The 25,238-nt window shown below is 38.9% G+C and overlaps 1 protein-coding gene across 1 annotated transcript in view; it reads left to right on the top strand.

Annotated features, from left to right (window-relative positions):
• IMPG2 (interphotoreceptor matrix proteoglycan 2) overlaps positions 1-25,238 on the top strand; it is a gene marked incomplete at both ends in the record, with an annotated part of 56,220 nt that overhangs the window by 10,796 nt on the left and 20,186 nt on the right. The window contains 6 exons of the mRNA XM_081138041.1: positions 6,681-6,730; positions 7,645-7,727; positions 10,963-11,124; positions 15,291-15,349; positions 17,345-17,365; positions 22,147-22,391. Of these exons, the coding sequence (XP_080994167.1) occupies positions 6,681-6,730; positions 7,645-7,727; positions 10,963-11,124; positions 15,291-15,349; positions 17,345-17,365; positions 22,147-22,391 (620 nt within the window). The remainder of the gene's footprint in view (positions 1-6,680; positions 6,731-7,644; positions 7,728-10,962; positions 11,125-15,290; positions 15,350-17,344; positions 17,366-22,146; positions 22,392-25,238) is intronic.

Here is a 25,238-nt window from a genome sequence, read left to right as displayed (position 1 = left end):
TTCGTGGTCTCACTTATCCATACAGCTAATTGGATCGCTGAGTCTATGCTGGGGCCCGGGACTGAGCACCTACTTAGCTGTGGCCCGTGTGGTTTCTTGAGTGCGACTCTTCACCACCGCGAGGCAGAGCGCGGCATCCTCTGACTGCCATCGCTACACGCCGGTGGGGGCTAAATAGTCCGGTGAGTCCTCCCAGCGCCAGTGATCTTCGTGCTTGTACCTGACAAAAATGATGGCACATTTTACCGATCTTACATGGTTAAGAAGTGCATAAATTCTGAATAAATACGGCTCTTAACCTGGAAGTAGCGCTGAAGTTTGCTTGTGGAAGTGGACGTTGCAAAGATTGTAGCTTGTGGGTTATTGTAAAGTGGTGGAAGAGGTGTTATTTGGAATAGGAGGGAAAGTTGTAACACTCTCGGAGGATGTGTGTGGCTCATAGCTCATGGGTGGACTGAGGGAGCTGGAAGATGTTGGAGGTATAGCATGCACTTGTGTGTTTTGTGTGTTCCTGTGTGGCTCACTTCAACCGAGTGCAGTTTCCTGCATTCACCAGTGTTTCTTGCAACGAAATTGTGTATACATAAAGGAGAAATTTGCATTAGGCTCAACTATTTCCTAATATATTAATCACATTGGAACACATTCACAAATAAGCATCATTGCAGAATTAACTGTATCGTATATTTTTATTGATAAGGCACCGTCTGTACTAGGTATAAGAGGGGACTCAAAATATTGTTCATTACCCTTAGAAAATAAGGCATATATAAAATTAATAATACATATGAACTAAAATGTAACTGCATTTTTTTCATACAAAGGAATACTCTTCAGTAATAAAAAAGGAATGAATGGTTACATGCACTGTGTGTGACTAATAACAACACAGTTAACCTCTAAAGCATTATGCTAAGTGAAAGACATCAGACACCAGATACAAAATACTATATGTCATTTGATTAAAATATATATATATAATTAAAATTTGAGAATTTAAAATTTTGTACCCTTCCCATAAAACCGGAGCAGACCAGGTTGGGCTAGGGTGAAAACTGTGAGCTGTGGTAGTTGCTGAAACAGGGTGACCTGGAGTTAAGTAACATTGAAACCATGGGAGTGGTCTAAGAATTCACTAAGCCCATCTTTTTTAAATTAAAAATAATTTTTCTTTTAATCTTCACCCAAGGATATTTTTCCCCCCATTGATGTTTAGAGAGAGTGAGGGGGGAGAGAAAGAGAGAAACATCAATGTAAGAGAGACACATCAATTGGTTGCCTCCTGCACTTGCCCTGACCGTATCAAACCTGCAACCCAGGCATGTGCCCTTGACCAGGAATCAAACCCAAGACCCTTTGGTGCCTGGGCCAAGGCTCTAACCACTTAGCCACACCCGCCAGGGCAAGCTCACCTTTAGTTACCTCGAGTACTACAGTGGTCCCTCAAACCCTTAACTTACCTATCATTTTTCTATGTCCAAATCTATTTTTATGATTTTTTGGAGATTATTCTCATATCTTCCTTGTTAATAGACTCTTGTATTAGTTTTCTATTGCTGCTGTAAAAAAGTTACTACAAACTTTGGTAGCTTAAAACAACACAAATTTATCTTATAGTTCCATAGTTTAAAAGTCTGACGTGGCTGTTAGGTATTAGCATGTCTGCGTTCCTTTCTGGAGGCCCTAGGGGAGAATTTGTTTTCTTGCCTTTTCCAGCTTCTAGAGGCCGACCACATGGGTTGGCTTGTGACTCCCTTCCACCTTCAAAGCTGGCAATGGTTGGCCGAGTCTTTCCCATCTTTCGTCACTCTGACACTCTTCTGCCTCCCTCTTCCGCCTTTAGGGGGTCCTATGATTACATTGGGCCCACCTGGATAAACCAGGGTATGTGCTCTACTTTAAGGCCTGCTGATTAGGAACCTTAACTTCCCTGTGAATCACATTATTCACATGTTCTGGGGATGGGTGTCTTTGGGAGGACACTGTTCTGCCTATCACAATTCTTCCCTGTATTTTAAATTGCTTTTCCTATGGGAACTCTTACCCATCTGCTGACATATGACTTGCACCAAATACTCTGGTATGTATTGTTTTAAGCTTCCCTTACTGACATCTGCCAAATCTCTTTAAAAAAAAAAAGCATTTTCCACCTTACTCGGGACCTCACATCCCATCTTACCTCTTAAAAATCTCGGCCTGTCATTGTTTCTCTCTTTCTCTGGACACTTCAACTAGTCCTATTATTAACTTGTTTCCATTAGCAGTTAAACATGCTCAAGTCTCTCCCGTGTCACCTATTTTACAAATGGCCTTCCCTCCAGCTCTTGTCTCCATTGACAACCAGACCTCTTGAAGGCATCTCCACATAGCTCCAGTCGCTACGTAAACCCCTGCTGTCTGCTCTTACTGTTTTATCCTCAATAACCAGCATAAAGCTCGGCTTAGGATATGTGGTCATTAAATATCTGTTAAATGAATTACTGAATTTCTGCTCAGTCACTCAAGTCTATTATCAGGCCTCTGGTGATAGTCTCAGTGTAAGAACTGTTTTTTGGGATTTTTTTTTTTGTACCTCAATTAATTAACTTACATTTGTAGTTGAAAGTGCCTATTATAGATCATAAAGGCAAATGTACATTGTTTTTTAGCAAATGTTTTATTTTCTGTGGGATGACACATGTCACTGCTCCAGTAACCCGTTTTCTCCTACATTTGTTTGGCATTTCATACTTTTCATAATGCTCTGCATATAATATTTTATTCCTTTTTCATCAATACCTTTGTGAAATAGGTAGGGCAGAGAGGTGGTTCTATTTTGGAGATGGGGCCCAGGGTAACTGAGGTGTTTTTCCAAGTCATACACAAAGTTAATGCTACATCTGGGACCAGCACCCAGGAGTCCTGGTTCTGTGCCTTGAGTTCTTTTATTGTCACATGCTGATTACAACGAACAGTTTTAAGAGCAAAGCAAAGTAAAAAAACTGTCAGGGGGAGTAGTAATCTAGACATGAGATTATGCTGGACTTGTTTCACTACATTTTTAAACTTCCGTTCCATGTGGCTATGATATTTTCTGACACGGTCCTACCTGAATTCCACTGACATAATTAGGTCACAGCAGTGAGGAATAAATTATGTGCTGGTTGAATTTAGGAAATGAGACCACAGGGGGTTGTTTGCTGTTGGTATTAAACTAAAGGTCTTAGTTGACAACTTCAAATTTGTGGTTTGGCTTTGAAATGAAGTAACATTTCTGTCTCCAAACTGAACACAACTCTGTGTTGTAGCTCCCTTGTAAGTGACATCTCAGGGGACCCCTACAGGAGGCTACCTAATGAGACTATGTGAAAGGGTTCTTGTTAAATGTTCTTGACTGTCTTTTGAAAAGAGAGTGGGAGGGTGAGGGATTAAGTGTTGGAGTGTTAGACAAGTGGTTTGAATTACTGAGAATTACCTATTTACCATCATTAAAGTTATTTTGAATTCAGTAAGTGAAAGGTAGTTTTACTGAAGTAAGCAAACTTCTCCATTCTGATTGCTTACTTAAAGAATGAGCATAAATTTGATTTTGATGTGGGGGACAATTTGACCAACTCCAGGTGAGGTCTGGCCTCTCTGCTGTCATCCCGACTTCCTGTACTAGTTACTGTGTTGTGCTTTGGCCTCTTTGACCTCTTTGCTCTTCATACCTGGTTGCTTTCCATAGTTCTCTGACTCTGGGTTTCCCTTCCTCTTTCTGGGACCTTATGCACTTTGACTTTTAGGTTGTTTAGTTTAAGTAGGCCACTATCATTGAAATAAAGTGAAACCATCTTGGTCGCCCTTCCAGAGAAGATGGGTCACATAAAGGCCATGTTGTGAGGAATTAAGGTGGGTAAGAGTGAGATTTCTGGAATCAGATGGGCCTCTTCCACTGGCCAGCTCTGTGACCCTGAGCAAATTCTCGACCACTTCTGGCATTAGTTTCCTCACCTGTATAAATGGGGATAATAGTATCTTTCTCTTAAGATTGTCGTGAGTTAACTAAGATAAACTACATAGCACAGCGCTTGGTGTGTAATGAGAACTTAGTACATTCAGTTGTACTCATTCTTGCTGTTGTTACGATTGAGAAAGGAACTGGATACAGTTAGGAATTTTAGGTGTGGTCTTGGGTTATATTGCTGTGTGACTCTGGGAAAATGGCTTTACTCATATGGGCCTCTTTTTTTCATCTGTCAAGTGAGGGTGTGGGAAGGGGTTCTGCCTTGTGGACAATTGATAGACCCTGTTCATATGTGATTATGTTAATGCCTGTTTCAAATGCATCTGAATCCCATTGTTCTTTTAGCTCCACCTCCTGTAACCCAAGATGTCTCTTTTTACTTTTTTAAATTTTTTATTGTTTTTTAGAGAGGAAGGGAGAGAGAGAGTAAAAAACATTGATGTGAAGATGAAACATTGATTGACTGCCTCCTGCACACCCCCTACTGGGGATCAAGCCTGAAACTCGGGCATATGCCCTGACTGGGAATCAAACCCACAACCTTTCGGTACATGGGATGACACCCAACCAACTGAGCCACACCAGCCTAGGCACAAGAAGCCTCTTGATGCTCCCTCAGCTCATCACACATCATATTACTTTAGATTCTTCTAGATGACAGCTCACTGAGTAAGCAATTTCCTACAAATGCACTGTGAATAACTGATAGCTATAGGTTTGGTGTAATGGTTTATTATGTTATTTTTTTTAGATAGTATTTTTAAAAGCCAGAATAATTATTATGCTAAGATTATTATTTTTTAAAAAACCTGTGTTTCTCAAATTTTCTGCCAAAACCTGAAGGTTTAGGAATCATAGTCCTAGTTGACTCCCCCACTACAGTTCCAGGCATGAAATGTCTTTGAATCATCATATTTTATCTTAATATTCATTTAATCTTTATATACTATCCATAATATAGCCACATTTAAAAAATATTAAAATATTTTAAATTGCACATCAATTGTTCCTTAGCTCTCCAACTGCCTATATGCTTCAAGTAAAATTGATGCCTCAAGATATGTGCCATGTTTACCTGGGAGCTTTGAACACCCCACCTCCCACCCCCACTGAGCTATTTGGAGCAGCAGCAGGGCAATCCAAAGGAATTGTTCTAAAGATGGGACTCACTGGCATGTTTGCAAGTCTGTGAAGGAAACATTTTTGACTCTGATCAAATCACCTTAGGAGGCTGACTTCTGTAAAGTTGAAAAGAGTTTTCAATTGCTATGAATTGAAAATTGCTATGAATTGAAAACTGGTATCATCGCCATCCAGCTCCTTTGAAAAAGGGTAATGGGACAACCTGTTCCCTTAGGACATGTGCACAAACTTTAAAGTTCTAAAACTTCCCCAAATTACTGTAATTTAATTTTTACATTTTTTGAGTACGTGGAAATTTGAACTTGCAAAAACCCACTTTCTTTCCTTTAGAGTGGAGACTTTCTCAGGTTATCTTGATCTTTGCTTGCAGTTGCATGGTTAAAGGACAGCTGGGAGACCTGAAGCCTTACTAACAGTGTGGCCTATAGCAAGGCATTTCCCCAAGCTCGACTTTCTTTATAGAAAACGATTTTATGATTTCTATGATCTCTCAGATGAGATTTGTGCTTGTATGTTCCCCTTAAAAGCCAGTACCTTCCAGTCTGTACTACTTGTTGTATTTATTATCATTTATGTGGTGTCTATTATCTCTAAGACTGTAACTTTCATAGACCATGAGTATTTTGTTCACAACTATATGACACATGTCTTCTACACTGCTTTGCCAATAGTATTTACTTATTTATTCATTCAAAAATATCTATTTAATGTCCATTAAATAGCAAGTACGATTTAGGCTAGAGGTATAGCAAGAACATGGCAGGTAGAGTCCCTAATCTCTTGGAGTTTAGATTCTTAAGGCAAGTCCTATTCAACAGGACTTTCTGTGGTGATGGAAATGCTCTTCACTGTGCTGGCCAGTGTGGCAGCCATTAGCCACGTGCGACTACTGAGCACTTAAATGTGACTAGTGTGAATGAGGGACTGAATTTTAAACTTTATTTCATTTTAGTTAATTTAAATTGTCAGGTATGTCCAGTGACTACCTTATTAGATGACGCCATTCTAGAGAAGTAAGGGATTAGAGACAGAAATAAAGAAATAGGCAATAAATGAACAAAACAATTTCGCATGTGATAACTGAGGAAATAAAATGGAAGAGGGATCATAAGTAAGTAGGTGAGTAATTCATATGGTGTCATTCTAGTCGAATAGGAATAAATAAATATAAAACAAATAAATTATGAAGACGATTTAAAAAAAACTTTTCTATTCAGTACTTTGGTTTGGAACCCTTGTGTGAAAATCTAGTGGAATCTTGCTCTGGCTAGTGTGGCTCAGTTGGTTGGGCATCGTCTCGCGCACCGAAAGGTTGCTGGTTCATTTCTTTGTCAGGGCACATGCCCCGGTTGCAGGCTTGATCCCTGGTAGGGGGCGTGTTGATATTTCTCTCTCTTCCTTTCTCTCTAAAATTCAATTAAAAAAAAATATATATAAAAGAAAATCTAGTGAATTTTTTTCTGGAAAACAACAACAACAAAACGAACAAATCTCAAGTAAACCCTCACGTTTCTATCATTTTTATTAACTCCAAACATTTTTTTTCCCCTAGCCCTGAATTGACATCTCTAGCTCCTGTTGGTGATACCTCAACATTGGGAGGTATGCTTTTGTGCCTTTACTTATTTTTCTTTTAAAATTGTTTATGGTTTAACACAATCTTGCAAGCAAACTTTTTTTTTTTTAGCTCACATTAAAAATATACTGTTTCTCTCTCCATATATGTTGTTCAAGAGCTTCAAGAAAAAGTAATTTTTAAAAACATTTATTTTATGGTATTATGTTGTAGGTACTTAAAAATATTTAATTATTGAGTATGATACAAATCAGAAAACTGCTTAAAACAAATGTACGACCTACAGAATTATTGTAAGGCAAGCACCCTGTAACCACCGCTCATGTCAACAGGTAGAACCTTCCCAGTCCCACCATTTGTCATTTGTCTTGTAGTGTTTCTCAGAGTAGGGAGTTTTCTGATTGCGTTCTGCCGTGTACTTCATTCAACATGTTCCTCTGACCTCTCTATTTCCTGTAAATTGGTAGTTGCTTTCTTTATTATTTTTTTTTTTGAAAGGTTCTCTTTATTGGAAATTTCAAATGTGCAAAAATTAGAATACACAGTGAGGCCCAGCTTCAATAGCTGTCAATTCATGGTTAGTCTCCAACCTTCACCCACTTCCCCTCTTTGGCAGTGTTACCTCATTCAGTGTCTGTCCCCTGGACGAGAGAGCTCTTTCAGTATGGGAACGTTGTCTGTATCCCTAGCATCGTGCCTAGAGCCTGACATGTACTTGGTGTTCAGTAAATGCTTATTGAATGAATGAGTGAGTCAGAATTATTTTTGTCCTGGGAAGACTCTATGCAAATGTGTCCTATGGTTACAGTGCACAGAATTTCCAGCATGAAAAAGCAAATGGCTTATAGCAGTGGTTTTGTAGTCAGTACCTGATCTCCTGATATGGATTCTGACTCAGCCAGGGACTGGATTCATACACACATTTTCTTTTTCTAATTAGGTGCTGCCCTCAGTGTTCCATATCCTGGGGTGACCTCCTATGCAGGTACCTCAGAGAGCAGCTTGGAGAGGCCGGAGGAGAGTGTGAGTGACGCCCTGTTATAGTTTCTAACATGGAGAACGGGGGTTAAGAGAGATTGTTATTCCATTGCCAGAGTACACAGGACTTCCTGTGGTTCTGTGTATGGAAATGTTTTGGATTCTAAAACCAGTGCATTAAAAAGAATCTGAGATTCCTTGGAGAGTCAAGTAAAACTGCTTTTGGCGAGAGAGGGCTTCAAATTGTAAATAAGATGACTCGGGGCCTGGGAAACTGTCCTTACGGTAAGTCCACTCACTGTCTCTCGTGGGCTGTGTGACATAATTTACTATGGGGATTTTTGCCTATATTCTTCTGTCCCCAAATCAATCAGGACTTAGCTTCCTCTTCTTAAGAGGGAAAGGATATAGATTTTTTTTTCTTTTTAATCCTCACCCAAGGATATTTTTTCCATTGCTTTTCAGAGAGAGTAGAGGAGAAGTGGGGAGAAGGAGAGAGAGAAAGAGAGAGAGAGAGAAAGCCATGAGACACGTTGATTGATTGCCTCCCGCTTGTGCACTGACTGGGGCCTGGGATCAATTCTGCAACTGAGGTACGTGCCATTGTCTGGAATCAAACCCTGGACCCTTCATTCCTCCAGCTAACAACATTCTGACCACTGAGCCAAACCGGCTAGGGCAAGGATACAGATTTTATGCTGTTAAAAAATCAAGAAGCAGCATGCTTTTCACATACATCATTATTAACAATAACCTGACCACAGGACAACATTAAGTTGACTTTCTACCACGTTCAGATTCTTAAAAAAATACACACTGTCCAGGAAGGTAGAAACATTTTTGTTAGAAATTTTGTTAAATATGTATTTTTAAAAATTTGGGGTTCATAAATCCTTGATCACTTAATATACAGCAAAGTCTGACTGAACATATTCACCAGAAAAGTGCAGTTTAGTTGCCTTGCATTTTATCTTCCCAAACTTGAACATTTTAACTTATATGAAATCAGAATAAGTGACCCACTCTGCCCCACCACCCTCGCTATAACTGAACAAGGCTGGTAGTAGCTGGGGATTCCTGAACAAGGCTGGTAGTAGCTGGGGATTCCAAATCAGTACTTTTACCTTTAGTACCACTGTGTCCAAAGTTGATGGTGCTAACTATATCACCATTTGTTAAATATTTGTGAATGAATGAATAAGAAGTGATTTGTTAATTACTCTTTAATAACTTTAACTTCTTTGTCTTTCTGTGCTGCATTCATGTATGTCTTTCAGTTCACTAATTCTTCCTTCAACTTTGTCTAATTTGTTTCTGCCGTCTATTGAGTATTTAGAATCCTTGCTTTATGTGAGAGTCTTTGATCTGATTTTGAACATGTACAGACCTTCTATTTTGTATCCTATTCCTTGTCATAAGAGTTAAAACTGAAGCCCAGGCCTCAAGGGACCAACACATACAACATTCAGTCACCTCTCTGGATTCCTCTAATATTTCTTGGCCCCTTGGGATTTTCTTTTTTGCAAATGAGCTATGCATTAAAAACATTTATTCAACATTTTAGGCATTCTGTTGCAGTAAGGTTACTAAGCATATTTATTTAAAAATAATACTGGAAATGGAAGTTTCTGTCCAAATCTAGTGAGGTAAAATTTAACATGGAAAAATACAAAGTCTTACACAAAATTCTATTAAAGACTAGAGTTTTTGTTGGTGTGACTCTCAGTATAAATCAGCAGTATGATGCAGTTACTGAGGGTAAAACACCTAGTGAAAGCTAGTGTGATTTTGGGTTGCATAATAGATATATAAAATTGATCATAACGGAGGCGGTAGCCCTACCATATTTTAGTTGATTCGACTTCACTGGTGTGTACCACACTCTAAGGTAGACATTAAAAGCCTGAGACATGTCTTCAGGAGAGGAACTAGTAAAAAATCAGGGAAGACAAAGCTGTCTGTACTTATTTGAAGGGCTCTCTGGTGACCACGGTGTGTATAGGTGTCCCAGGTTACAGAACTGGGAACAATAGTTAACAGAAAAATATATTTGGGTTTAATATTAAAAGCTTTCCAACCATGAGAGCTTGTTTTGAAATGTAATGGTCTGCCTTTGAAGGTCATGACTCTTCCTCATCTGAGCCATTTAAATTGAGCATGAGCAGCCCTTTGTCAGGGGTAGTATGGAGAGACTTCAAGCATAGAAATGATGGTGGGGTCTTCTAAAGTTTTGAAAGTAGCTGATTATATATTCATCAGGGATTAAAATGACACAGTGAAAAAAGTCCTTGTGTTCTCTTCCTGCCTCTGCCATTGGCTATGAGCCCATAGGCTAGCCATTCTTCCATTCAATCCCTGGTTTTCTTGTGTATCAAATGGAGGGACTTGGATTAGATGAGCTCAAGTGTATCTTGCACACAACAATTATTACTGTATGTTCTAGTCGTGATATTTGAGCTCCCTCATTCATTCCACATTTATTAATTGGAATTCTTTTGTAAGAAAGTATTGTCACTTCTCTCACATTTATTTATTAAATCATATTAGTACAGACTCATCAATGTTTATTTTATTCTTTGGATTATAATTCAGTATTCATTTTGTTGCTCTAATTATTCCAGCTTTGGCCACTGGAAGACCTGGATTCTAATGATACACAGTACACAAGTGCTGATATGGTTTCAGATTCCACATAGCAACTAACCATTAAGAAACTACCACTTCTTGAGTTTGGTGTAGTATCTAAAAAAAGAAATCTACAATTACCTGAAAAGGCTGTTAATATATTCCTTCCTTCCTCAATACTTATCTGTATGGCTAGATTTTCTTCACATACTTAAACTAAAGGAACATATTGGAACAGATTAATACAGAAACAGATTTGAGAATCCAGCTGTCATCCATTAAGCCAGACAGTAAAGAATTTGTACAAATATAAACCGTGTTGAGAACCAAGCTTCTAGGCTATTTTTAGATGATAATTTTTAGCATAGTCAACTCTGTTTTAACTCACAAATGGTCAAATTTGGTGGTTATCTTTGAAAAATTTTCTTTCCCTGAACTGATCATTGTGTGTTGAAATGAATGTACAAATGCTCAGTAATTTTAATGTTAAGCTGTGTCTTAAAGTCTACCCAATCATTTCCAAAGTCAAACACTGTATAAAAGATCATCATCAGAAGTTGCCTTTGGCATAGTCTCTGGCATATAGTATGTAATCAATATATACTTGTTGATTGAGTAAACATTGACATTCATTGTTCTTTCCCTAAAAATTCAGATTAGCAATGAAATTGAGACTGTGATAGAAGAATCCACAAAACCAGCAGCTGAGCAGATTGCAGAATTCAGTATCCACCTTTTGGGGGAGCAGTACAGAGAAGAACTACAGGATCCCTCTAGCTTCCACCACCAGAGCCTTGTGCAAGAGTTTATTTCAGAGGTGGGTGATTTTTGTTTATTTTTATTCATTTTTTTTGGATAAGCAAGAAAGTTTTCTGGGGTTGTAAATTTCCCATATTCACAACACTGCTTCAAGGTAGATTTAGGATTCAAGCTCTCTGTCTGCTTGGTTCAGGTGTGGTGACATAGTGATTTCTTCAGAAAGCTCTATGAAAAGTCTACAGAAAGACAGATGAGTTATTTTACTGAGACAAAACCTTCACACATGTGCCATCTACTAACAAATAAATACTATTTCCAACATTTGCTACAAAGCCAAGGAAGAATGTGTTCTATGAAAAATGAGCATCTTTGAGAAACTACAGACAATGTATTGTTTTTCTTTAGGAAACATTAGATTTAATTTATTTTATTTTTATATTTAGTTTTACTTCTTTAAATTGAAAAATTTTGAGCTGTTTACACATAGGCAATACATGGTACCAAGTTCAAAGGACAAAACAGCATCCAGTGACAAGTAAATTCCCCTTCTATCTTTGTTCCTTGGGTGTAGGTATTTTTAATAAAAGTTTTCTTCAAAAAATCATGGAATAGATCATCTCACAATTTTCCTTTCTGGAAGAATTCTGTATAGGACTTGAACTCAAGATTCTTTCAGTCAAAAACGACCCATATGTACTTGTCTCCTTGTGTGCCTTTGCTCTCATGTAGTAAGGCATTGAGTGCTCATCTTCCTTCTCTGCCCAATTACAGGGCACACCATTCCTTCCTGTTTATTTCTTTTCCATTCCCTCTTGATGGGGTTCTTCTTGGCCACATTTTTCAATTCCATAACCTTGGACTAATTTCCTCCCCTAGACACTGTGTCTAGATGAGAAATAAAAATATGCACCTCTCAGCCAAACAGCATCACTGCAGCCATCAGACGTGGGGAGCGTAGGCCAGACGGTTAGTTTTCCTAGCTGTGTGGCCAAGTTGGGAGGCTGAATGGTATGTGGAAGAAATGTCAGCCAGGCCAGTGGCCACCTGGCATCAGATTGTGTCTTGGATCAACTGTCTGGTTCTCTCTGCCCTTGGGTTAATAAGCCTTTAATAAGCTTCAGTGTTTGGGTCAACAAATGAATGACTGCATGTTTAGAGATACTCTAATAAACACTTTGAAAAACATTTCCAGCAGGGACTTTATGAGGTAGGTAGCTGTTGGCTTGAGGTGGTTTGAAGGTAATGAAGGGTCTGGGCCTACCGTGAAACAGTCCCTTCCCTGGCCTGTCTCTATATCCCTGTCCCTTTATCTGGAACAAAATGTCAACCGATAGCTGCGTGTGGGCCATCTTTGTGTGGGGCAGTGGAGTCTGGGGCAAGTCTCTGAGAGGTCCTGTCACCATGTTTACTACAAACTGAAGGGGCCCTCTAATTCTCTCCCTACAGCAGGGGTGGGGAATGTCTGGCCCTTGGGCCGTATACAGCCCTCGAAATCATTTGCTCTGGCCCTGCCAAGGCAACTGCAGGTGAAGCTCGAAATTCAATAAATTTAATGAAATGTTTGACCAAAGATAGCAGGCTAATTTTTAAGTTGATAATTTTATATGACCTGCAAATAATATTATAAATATCCAAATGGCCCTTGGCAGAAAAAAGCTTCCCCACCCCTCCTCTACAGGGAACAGTCACAGGGATTGTTCCTCACTATTATTTCTTAGGTAATATTGGAAGACTCAAGGGAAAAACAAAGCTGCTTGGGGGATTGAGGTTCAGGAGCTATTAATATATACACATATTTATATATTTTTTTCATGAGGAGATGAGTAAGTAAGATAAGCTTGGGGCAATGCCAGGGATGACACTGGAGAGGGAAAGGTCAGCTTGGATATGTGAGACTTGAAGACAGCCCTAGTTTCAACACGGGGTCCTTGCACACTGCTGTGCTCTGCAGGCTGCTGGATGCCTGTTTGCTCAGAGCAGCCATGTGGGTAACAGCATCCATTCCCAGGTGAGGCCCAGGAGGACTAGTAACAGTTTGTGGTCGTTTGAGCCCCTAGCAGTAGAAGGGGAGATCAGCTCTCCTCCTTCCTTTCAGTGTTCCTTCCTTTATATCATACAGAGTTCCCTTCATTTTAATTCAGGTGAGAAACTGTGGTGAGCTTCCCAGTTTTCCCAGTCTTGGTCCTACTTCTAAACCATATTTATTATGAGCCAAGGGAAAGAGGAAGAGGCATGCAATTCAATGGGAAGGATATAGTAGGGTTCAGTATTAGAGAGATTTGGGGTTGAATAAATTCTGATTCAGTCACTCACCAAATGCATGACCCTGGGGAAGTTAGTTGACATCTGAGTCTCAGTTTTCTCATCTATAGAATTGGGAAAATATGTATCTCTTGGGATTGTTGCAAGGATTAGAAGTAATATTGCAAAGTGCCAGGCACGTAGCAGTCACTCAGTACGTTGTACCTATTATTAATCTTGATGTTAGTCAAGTAGAATGACTTCTTACAACTGACCACTTGTACAGAAACTAGCTGGATATGATGAATTAGAATATCTGTATATGTTGAGAATGAAGAGATGGCAAAGCCCAAAATAAGATGAGTTTAGTAATAATAATAATAATAATAATAATAATAATATACAACTATATAGCATTTTGCAGTTAATGGAGTTCTTTCAGCTACATTCATTTTAATCTTACAGAAACCGATGTGGTTGGTGAGCAGGGTAGTATTAGTTCTATAAAAGAGACATGCATGGCCACTTCGCCATCAAAAGCAGCTGGGACTTATCCCTCAGTCTTCAGATTCCTCATCCTGCAGATCCCATTCCCATCCCCACCCACGTCCTCCAAGAAGCCTAGCAGTACTCTCTTCTTAGAGAAAGAAACAAGGCAAACTATTATAGCTAGAAAGTTTTATGTGTTTGGATTCTGTATCCTTAAGGCATGAAGATCTTCAGTGGACCAAGATTTATTTATTTGTTTATTTCAATTACAGTTGACATTCAATATTGTATTAGTTGACATTTATATAACTTACGAAGTGATCACGTGATGAATCTAGTAACTATACACAGTTATTACGGTATTATTGACTATGTTCCCTATGCTGTACTTTACATCCCCGTGACTGTTCTGTGACTACCAGTCTGTACTTCTTAATCTCGTCACCGTTTTCACCCAGCCATCCAACTCCCCTCCCATCTGGCAACCATCAATTTGTTCTCTGTATCTATGAGTTTGTCTATGTTTTGTTTTGGACTAAGACTTTTAAAAAGTCTCACTCTCCTGATTATATGAGGACTTGGTTTTAAAAGTGGGTGCCTAGAGATCCACTAACAGAGTTCCCAAGTTCACTGACAACTTCCTTCCTTCTTCTGGTGTGGGCCCCATGGTGACTTACCTGGTAAGACTGCATCTTCTGAAACGTGTGGGTTAAACGTTAAATGTTGTTAAACATTTGGTATTTGTGCACAACCCGATTATTTTTAGCTATTGAGTCCAGCCGAGAATTCTTTTTTTCTTGCTCCAGTCATTGATTCACATGGTGGAAAGTTACAGACTCAGTCATAAAACTGGTTTCCACAGATGTGATGCTCATAAATTGATCTTTCGACCAGTTAACTTGACCGATCACTGCTTCATCATCTCCGTGACAACCAGTGAGCAAGGCCTCTCTCCAGCGGGCTAAGCCCAGGCCTACAGATCTCTTTTTAACGATGACGGTGTCCACAGGTCCCTTGTGTTGTAGCAACAAGAAACAGACACCACCAGGCACCCTTAGGAAATGCGCCCCTGACTGTCACTGTGTGTGCTGCGGCCAGATTTCCCATCCGAACAATTAGGTTTAAAAATGCTCTTGTAGCTTCTTTGGAAACTGAAGCTCCTGTTCACATTTTGTCACACAAGGAAAAGAACAGTTCTTTTGCCAGTCAGAAGTATGCTTTTAATAATTTGAACAAAAATTAATATTAAAGCACATTAGAACTTTAAAAGACAAAGTGAAAAAGAAAAATGTGTCAGTGTTGTGGTAGACACTGTTTTCTAACATTGTGACTATTATTTTCTTAGTAACTTTCTGACCCATGAGTATCTGTGTATGTATTCAAGCTTCTAAGGTTGTAAATGGTGCTCTTTATATTCTACTCCTAAAAGCATTATTTTCTACATCTTTTTTCACATTTATTTCTAGTTATACATTTTATTTTTATTTTTAATAGGTTGAAAATGCATTTACTGGGTTACCGGGCTACAAGGACCTCCGTGTACTTGGCTTCAGGTAAACTGACGTACTCTAAAAATGCATGCTCAGTGCACTCTTTATTTCAAGTGGGATATCCTTTTGTGTATATTATATACACAACAATAATTCAACATGATTTGAATGCTGCAGTTCAGTGCTATTTCTGGTAAATTTACATTCCTAATGCTAATATTTTAGGTGAGAAAACTGCATTAGAAAAAGGGAAAATGATGTACTCAAGGAGACACACTAGATCTGTAGTTGGGCCAGGGTAAGAACTTAGGAATTCCTGTTCCCAGCTTGCTGCTGACATAGTACTCTGCTTTTGTTTGGCAACAAAAGCCTGAGGGGAGCCTGAAGTCAGATTAAATGTGACCTCATGATCCCACTAAAGCTTGTCCATGTTCCACTGAGGTGACTCTGACGCCTTGGTGCAAGGCCACTCTGCATTCATCTTTTTTTCAAACAACACTTTGAGTAAATCAGAGACCTCTCTTGAAGGCATTTCTACTCTGCTCAGACCTGCTGCATAATACTTGGGAACATTTGTTGAGTGAGTACTTTGTATTAGGCACTTCATATTCCTGAGCTCACTTAATCTCCAACCCTCTCAGAATAAATATTATTATTGATACTCATTTCACAGAGCAGCAAACTGGTTTAAAGAGATGAAGTTTTAGCCCAGAGTCAGAGAACCTGTAAATTAGCTTGTAAATTTGAAACCAAGTGGTGGACTTTATGGCTCTGAACCTCCACGCTAGACTCAGCACTTTGAAGGCTGGAGCAGCAGGAGATTGCTGTGGCCCAGGAGCAGATGCAATGGAATATGAGCAGGGGCACTCAGTCACCTTATAGCATCATTAACAGTGTCAGCATCTTAACTGTGCCATATTCTTGTCACAACTGGGTTTCCCAGAATAATAGAGATCACTTATGTAGCATTCACAATGCTCCAGGTTTTATATTTGTAGTAATTCATTTAATCCCAACAGCCAAGCTATGAGATGCTTATTATTGTCCTCACCCCTTCCCATAAGTAAACCAGAGCCCAGGGAATTTAAATCGTTTACCTAAGGCACTCAGCTAGTTATTGGTACAGGGGAGAGGGCACGCATGGTAAATGGACCCTCCACCTACTCTCACACCGTGACCAGTCTCCCTGGTTCCACCGTAGCACTTTTCCAGGTGTGACTGAAGCTCACCTGAGGACCTGTGAATGTGAGGTCTTTGGGGATCTCACTTGGCAGCACAGGGAAGGCAACATAGCCTTTGTGGTCAACTTGCCTAGGTTCAAACCCTGCCTTGGTATTTCTGGCTAGATGGTTTTGGGTAAATTACTAAGTCTTAACTATTAATCCTGCTTTATTAAAAAATACTTTTGAAATACTTTAAGTAAATGATTTAGCATTTTTGTTCCTCAGCTTCTTTACCTATAATATGGGGATACTAATGGTCTTTAATAAGTCTTAATGAGGATTAATTTATTTTTGAAAAATCCTTAGCATAGTTCCTGGCACATGGGAAGTTCTTAATAGAGCTTAATAGCGTCTGTTATATAAATAAATATTAAAGGCTATGCAAATCCTATAGGTCAGTCAGTCCTGACCTTTCCCAACCCCTTAGAACCTTACTGTATATCGCCTGATTGCTTTTCATTGATTTCAATACTACATAACACATTGTATCTCCCCAAAAGTGTTCCCAATTTTATTAATGCTAATTACTGGAGTCCCCTGCTGATCTACTGAAAAAGTTTACTTATAAAGAGATAACCTTATATGAATTCTTTTAAAGGCATTTTAATAAAGTTTAAAGATAGCAAAGACTATTTATTTTAAAAGAGAACACTTTCTCCACCTTTGCTCACTTCCTTCCATCCACAGGAATTTGTCAGCTTCTGATACTGTGCAAGCATTTTCACTTAAAGAAACATTTCAAAGGAAATATATCAAGAAGTTGTACTTTGATAAATGATATGACAAATATAACTGTTTTAAATTCTACTTACCATTTTCAAATTTTTTTTTTCAGGTCCCCCAAGGAAAATGGCAGGTAGGGTACTTTTTGGTACTTTCTCAACTATCAAGTGAATGAAGTGTCAGTTTAGAAAATATGGTAGACCTAGGTTCAAGGGAGCATGGCTGAGTTATTTTCTCACTTCCAATATCAGTGTCCATCTCTGTACAAATCAGGGGGTGACAAAATTTTTCTTAAGGGTCAGATAGTAAATATTTTAAACTTTACAGGCCATATGGTTTCTGTTGCAGCTACTCAATTCTGCTACTATCAGATGAAAATGAATAAATATGGCTGTGTTTCAAAAAACCTTAATTTATGGACACTGAAATATAAATTTCATATAATTTTTACAATATTGTTCTTCTTTTGATTTTTTCCAACAATTTAAAAACATAAAATCCATGAAGTCAGTGACAATAGACTGAATTTAGCTCACAGGCAGTAGCTTATAGACCTCTGTTATAGACTATATAGTGACAAGTACTTTTATTTTTAATTTTTAAAAAATATGTTTTTATTGAGTTCAGAGAGAGGAAGGAAGAGAGAGATAGAAACATCAATGATGAGAGAGTCATTGATTGGCCTTCTCCTACCTGCCCCCTAATGGGAATTGAGCCTGCAACCCGGTCATGTGCCCTGATCGGGAATCAAACTGTGACCTCCTGATTCGTGGGTCGATGCTCAACCACTAAGCCATACCAGCTGGGCCTGACAAGTACTTTTAAATAAAGGGTTGGGCAAATGAAGGCTTACAGTTGTGAAACAGTTTGTTCTTGTATTATTTATTTATTTATTTAATTTTTAAATTGTTGGCACTATTGCAGATGTCCCTCTATTATTTATTAATTATTGTATTATTTTCCATATGAATAACTGTATACCTACTTATGCCCCACTCTGTATTGAGTTACACTTAATTTAAATAGGAATAAAAACTTGCATTAATGTAAATACTTTCCAGTATGCTATGCATTCAATAATCTAACCAAGCATCACTTTAAGTGGTAAATGAGGAGGAAGAGTTCATAAAGAGTTCATTTACAAAAGCAATTGCTCTCTAGAATTTCTCAGAAGGAGCATATGTAATAGAAAAGCATAGTCAATACCTCTTGTGAAGGTTGCTTGTCATTTTCTTGCCTTTGGATTCCAAATTTATTGAAAATTCACTTTTTCTTGGAAGGTTGATAAGTATAATATAGAATTTATGAGGTATATTCATGGGCTAAATATGGGCATGTTTAGAGATATAGTAATGCTCCTTCATTGTAATGCCTTATATTTGGAGAGGGCTTTCTGACTTCCTCACTATCATTTATATTACTTTAGCAAGTATTTACTAAGTGCCTACTAATGAGGCAAATCCTGTGTCTACAGAAATTAGTAACTGTTGGTCTCCATCCTCTAGGAACACAGTCTAATGAAAAGTACTTTCAGAGATACATCAAAGTACTGGTCCTTTTATTTCATTTTCATTTTACTGTCTTATACCCCTGTGAGGTAGTGAAAATGAAAATTAATATTCATTCTATTTTGGTGATGAGAAAATTTTGCTTCAGAGAGGCAAATTGATTTGCTGTAAGTTATATGATGAAGCGGTATCAGGTATTTTGACCAAGGTAATCAGAATTTGGGTTTCTGTATTCCGAGTATGTGTAAACTGCTCTGTGTGTGTTTGTTATAGGCATGTGTTGATGGTGTATACTCAACCAAAAAGCCTGATTGTGGGTTATTAGAATGTAAAACAACCCAAATTCTGATGTTACCCTATGATCAAAAGAATGGTATCCAGTTGCCGAGTGCTAAGTTCTCTCTCGGGGCAACACTTCAATATGAAGCCATTAGGTTTTTATGATAAAATTGTTAACCTAGGTACAGTTTCCAAAACTGTACAGTATTGTCAGGTATTAGGTAATTGATGAAATTTATTCGTAACTTTTTGGTATGCTTTTATTCTGAGCTGTGATGAATGAATGTGTGGCACAGAAATAGTGACTTTATGTGATACATAATCTCTCTTTCTAAACATCTATAAATGTTTTGTTATAAACATACACAATAAAATATTGTAAACATAGAACATTTATATGCACATGAAATTTTCTATCTGCTTTGTATCCCTTTCAAGACACAAACATGATTTTAAGTTAGTAGGACTCACTTAAAATGAATCAACAATATATTTGCCTGGTATACACACTTCAAAAATTCAGCTCCAGACTTTGCGAGTGTGCATCTTCTTCCTAAGATAAGTTTTATAGAAGAAGGGATATCTGAGTTTCTCTGAAATAACTTTATTTTGGTTAATCTTAATGAGATGTGATTGCATTATTTTTTCTATTTAAAATCTGCACGTCAAACAACCAACTAGGGCATTTGAGGTGAGAGAATGAGAAAGGGTGAATTTCACCTCCACATGATTCACATCTCTGGAAATAGCTGTCAGACAGAGAAACTTTCCTCTGTAAAGCAGCTGTTTCTGTCTAGTTTGGAAGATGAAGGATGATGGTGGTTGGTGACCTTGGAGTTGTCAGTGCCGAGAGCCAGCACAGCTTTCTTCAATCAGATAATGTGTTGTCGACCAGTGTGCGTGGTGCTTCTGACGGACTTCCCCGGCCTCTTGGCTGTCTCTTAGCCTGTCCCTCATCATGAGAAATCTCTGTACTCCATTTGCCACGCCAGAACTAAGTCTATTTGGAGTCACAGTAAAGTTCTCGGCTCTGAGAATAGATGGTTTCCCCATACCAAGCATTTCTTTGACTTCTCTTTCCAGGATAAAAACATGGTAATAAATTGAAGCATCTCTCTATGGATTTTTATCTTCTCTAATGAATTTATCCCCACTAGACAAGGTAGAGTATAATAGAAGTCTTATTTTTAGATGTTCAAGGGAAACATTTGGGAGACAAATTTTCTTTTGCCAATAAAAAGTAAGGCCAGGAGTCTAACCCAGACTGCCTGATTTGCATTTCTTGATCCAGGAATATTTCTTTTGATCGTCTCCGTATGATATTTACAAGTCATGCAAGGCACATCGCAGGCTCCCAGTAAAGGCTTGCATCTCCTTCTCTGGTTTTCTTGTAGCCCAGAAATCAACTCAGTTGCTAACTGGCACAGCCTTTTCTTCTTCATTTTCCTTATCACTGTTTCCTGTCTTGGAGCCAGGACAGGAAACATGGTAACATGTTAATATGTTGTGCAAAGATCCCAAGGAGAAGCTCACCTTTCTGGAGATGGAGGTGTGGTCCATCCGACGGAGCTTGGGAGGAGCAGGTACATCCTCACAGGACTGTGTTCTGATTACTCAGGAAACACAATTGTGTGAAGATAACACGTATGCTCTTTAGGGTCAAAAATTACTCAAATTAGAGACTAAAAATCCTTTGGATAAAGTCAGGAGTATCACATACTGCTATTTAAGTGCTATAAATTCAGTTTTCTTATCTGTCTATATTAGTGAATAAAACACAACATTTGTTTTTTCATTATTTTATAATATATTTATTGAACTGTTGTGAGCCAGGTATTGTGTTAGATACTTGGGACACGTATGGTGTAGTGAGTTCTGACCAGTAGGTGTCCCTCTTACTGTTTTATTCCACCTTGGAGCCATCATTTGGTTATTTCACCATATTTTACTGAATTTATTTCTTTACAAAAAAAGATCAGGAATTACCCATGAATCAACATATTCTGACATGAAAAATTAAGTGGCTGAGGGACGTTATAGATGACAAACAGATGTCTCACCACTTAGAGCACTGGGTGCCAAAATGCTCAGTTACCATGTTAAAATGCCCAAACCACCCCATTGAAAAGTGGGAGCTTATCAGACGGGGAGGAAAACCTTACTGAAGTTACTCACAGTGAGACAGGAAATTCAAAGAAGCCTGGCTGCTGGAATGGCAGGTGAAGGATGTCATCTTCATGGTGTCCCTTGTAGACCAGGGTATGATTTGCAGCAAGCAGGTCCAGGGCAGGTCCAGCACTGCCAGGGCTACTAAGGAGAGATCTCTTAAGACCAATCCATGCTTACCAAACCACAAAACACACCACATTCTCTAGGATGCCAGTCGATCTATTTAAAGTGAGAAATATATCTGCCAATTGACCAATTATAGCATTGGCCAGCTCATGCGTTCTTTTCCCATACGAAAATCTGTAGGTAGTTATAATCAAAAGCTTCCTTTGCAAGCTTGAAATCAGAAAAAGGAAGTTGGTGTTGTTAGTGGCCAGTATCATCAGGCCATGTTAGCTGTCTATGGCCTAGGGATCTGTCTTATGGGGAAGCCACAATAGACCAGTGAGAAGGATTCCACTAAGCAGTAACATAAGTTAATTGGCTGATTCCCTTTACCCTAGACTTCATAAGACCATTGTCATTAAGTGGATACTTGTTCTTTAGATATGTGAGTACCTTGATTAGGCTGCAGTTTTCTTTTTATATTCAGATAAGTATAGATTTCTGTTCATTTAGTAGACACTGTGTACCCCTCAGTCCCAGGTACCAAGTTGAACATTGGGGATAGAAACTCAGGAAGAGACTGAAAGGCAGTCACTGTAAACAAATCTTTTAATAAAACAACAAAGACTATAAGCAAGGAATAGATAAGAATTATAAAAGTTAGTCCAGAGGAAGAAGGGCTTAATTTATTTATGCTTTGATTTGGGAATTATTTTGCTCCTACAGAATAGTAATGGAAACCATGATTTTGAGACTGTCCCTTTAGGTCTAATGTTTGTTCTCTTTAGGTTCACAGCTCCTTCCTTTGTGTTTCCTTAGCCAGGCCTCATCTGTTCTCTCTTTCCATCCATAGTGGCATAGATGTTCACTATGCAGTTACCTTCAATGGGGAGGCCATCAGCAATACCACCTGGGACCTAATCAGCCTTCACTCCAACAAGGTGGAAAACCATGGTCTTGTGGAACTGGATGATAAGCCCACTGCTGTTTATACAATTAGTAACTTCAGAGATTATATTGCTGAGACACTGCATCAAAATTTTTTGCTGGGGAATTCCTCTTTGAATCCAGATCCCGACACTCTTCAGCTTATCAATGGTGAGTTTGATATCAATTATGAAGTTCTTATATAGTTTTAGTTCCCTTTCTAGTATGTTCTGGTGAAAACTAATTTCCCTAAATATATGTGGTTCTGAACATTTTCTAGACTGCATGAGATAGGAGCCACCCTGGTATGAATGGAACTTTAGCCTTGCAGCTATTTTGGGTAGATTAGTCAAGGGCTGTCTGGAATATTTGTAGATACAAGGCCACTCTTTGTGGAGAAGAGCATGATATTTAGAAATAGTTTAAAGACGTGGGAGCAAAGTATAAGAAAAAGTAAAGAAGTACTTGGAAGTATGGATTGCACCAGGCTGTAGTGCTGCCCTGGCAACCAAGACATCAACTATCCAGAGGCAAGTCAGCTGATAAAGGCTTAAAAGCCAGAGAGCAGAAGAGAAGGAGAAGCTCAGGAAAGTTGATGGAAGACCCTGGTCAAAGAAGAAACAATACTGGCTGCTGGGCAGAATCCCAGAGAATCCAATACTAAGTTTGAATTCAGATGGCTGTTGAGATCCAGTTATGGTCCAAAATCAACGGGTGGATCTGGAGTCAGCAAGGAGAGACTGACTGAAGAGTGACCTAGCCAGCCTGGGACTAGATCTTGCTGAGTCTGGTTACCAGGGTTCCAGAGCTTAACTCACCAGGGGCAGGGTGCCCTGTTAACTTACTTACTGCCTCATGTTTACTTCTCCACAGTTCTTTCACTCAGTAGTTTAGCTTTTAAAGTGTCCAGAGTACACTTTACTGAAGTGACCACACAGGAGAAGTACTAGCTGCCAATGAGGAAGATCCACAAGTGAGAGGTAATACTAATGATGATGCATTTTTGCAGCCTCTCCAACTACCACATATCCTGCAGGGAAAAGAAGCCTTGATATTTTTAGGCAGCTACCACCTAGGTCTTGTGTGTGTGTGTGTGTGTGTGTGTAAACAAAAATAGACACAAGGGAGAAAGAGAGAAGAGAGAAAAAATTTTAACAAAACTTTACTGTGTATAATATAATTACTTATTTCCTAAATAAGATATTTTTGCCCTGGCTGGGTAGCTCAGTTGATTAGAGTGTTATCCCAATATGCCAAGGTTGCAGGTTCAATCTCCTGTCAGGGAGTATACAAGAGGCAAGCAATAAATGCATAAATAAGTGGAACAACAAATTGATGTTTCTCTCTCTTTCACTCCAGTGCTCTCTCAAATCAATAAACTATTAAACAAAACAAAAGATATTTTTTGAGGAGCTAAACTAAAACTTTGAATTGCTTTTCAATTATTTTGGCTGCTGATGCCTCTTTTTTAAAAAAATATGTCTTTATTGATTTCAGAGAGAGGAAGGGAGAGGGAGAGAGATAGATAGGAACATCAATGATGAGAGAGTCATTGATCGGCTGCCTCCTGCACGCCCCCCACTGAGGATCGAGCCCACAACCCCAGCATGTGCTCTGACCTGACCGGGAATTGAACCTCCATCTCCTGGATCATAGGTCAATGCTCAACTGCTGAGCCACGCCCAGCCGGGCCTGATGTCTCTTTAATTTAACAGTATGCTGAGACAGAGCCACAGAGTAGCCTGGACTTTATATGGATTACATAGACTTTAAAGTGGAGAAACTCTCTCTCCAGTGGATGATAGTGAGATTAAGCTATCAGTTCTAAAATACCAGGGAGCCTCTGTATTGTGGAACGTCTGCATTGTGGGTAACTTGGGCTCACTTCCTCATGTCCTCCTTTGTTACATCTTTTTAGAATACCTAAGTAAGATAAAATGGTGAAAAGTGAAGAGGCTTATTGTAATCTGAAGCTGCTGAAGTCCTTTTGAGAAAGCTAGTAAGGACTAGCTGGGGGCTACTTATGGGGACAGCATATAGGCAGAAGGTTCCAGGAATCTGGATATTGGGACCCAACAGAGAAAAGATATAGCTGGGAGATCATGACCTGAGGGAAATGGGAACCTAAACTGAGGAGAAGCAGCAAACACCAAGGTCAGATTGGTAGAAGAACGGCCTGAGGATTAAGACATGCAATAAGCAAAGCGAGGTTCTTTAGGCAGCTAACCCCACACACAACATAGCAAGGTCTTCCTTTTATGTGGAGCCTGGGGATGGAGCTTCCTCCTGGAAGGTATCCTAAAAAAGAGGTCAGCAATCCCCTCAGAATATTCAGGCAAGTTAAACAGAAGCTTTAAGATATCCAGTGCAAACTAATTCGAGGGTTTGGACCTTTCATTAGATGTACATTTCAATTACTCAGAATTTTGTCCCTAAAATCCATTTCTATTTTCAAGCCAACTTCAGAGTTCTGAATAGCTGTGGCTCTCTAGGTAACTCGGTCATCATTTCAACAGATATGTTCATCTTGATCTCCTAGTGCTTGTTGTCCATAGAAGACAAGATAACTGTATACAAAACTGAAAAAGGGGTTTTGGAAAAAACTCACACCAAATAGGGTTTTTGGCTTCTGATTGATTCCTCTATGTCAGGCCAGTAAGAACAGGTGAATAATGACAGATTCTGCTTCTGTTTTTGGTTCATATACCTGCTCACCCTCCTGGCAACCCCCTCTTTTTAGTGTTTATTGATTCCCCCTCCCCTTTAGGCAAAATTAATTTCTCCTTTGTGTGTTCCCATACATTGCCCCTCACATTTTATAATTTGTATTTATCTCTGACATATGAAATACTTCCACAAGAGAAACTTGGCTTTATTACTGTTTATAGCCTCAACTTCATCAAAGTCTGTAGCAACTAGAAAGGATTCAGTAAATTTTTGTTGAATTAAATTATATAATCTACTCTCTTAACTTTATTGCTCTTTAATATTGGTATAGTGATAAACTCTCTGGTGTCC

The sequence above is a fragment of the Miniopterus schreibersii genome (genome assembly GCF_964146895.1).
Source record: "Miniopterus schreibersii genome assembly, chromosome: 5".
Taxonomy (NCBI): domain Eukaryota; kingdom Metazoa; phylum Chordata; class Mammalia; order Chiroptera; family Miniopteridae; genus Miniopterus; species Miniopterus schreibersii.
Note: the sequence above shows the minus strand (reverse complement) of the source record. Positions and strands in the feature narration are given on the sequence as shown.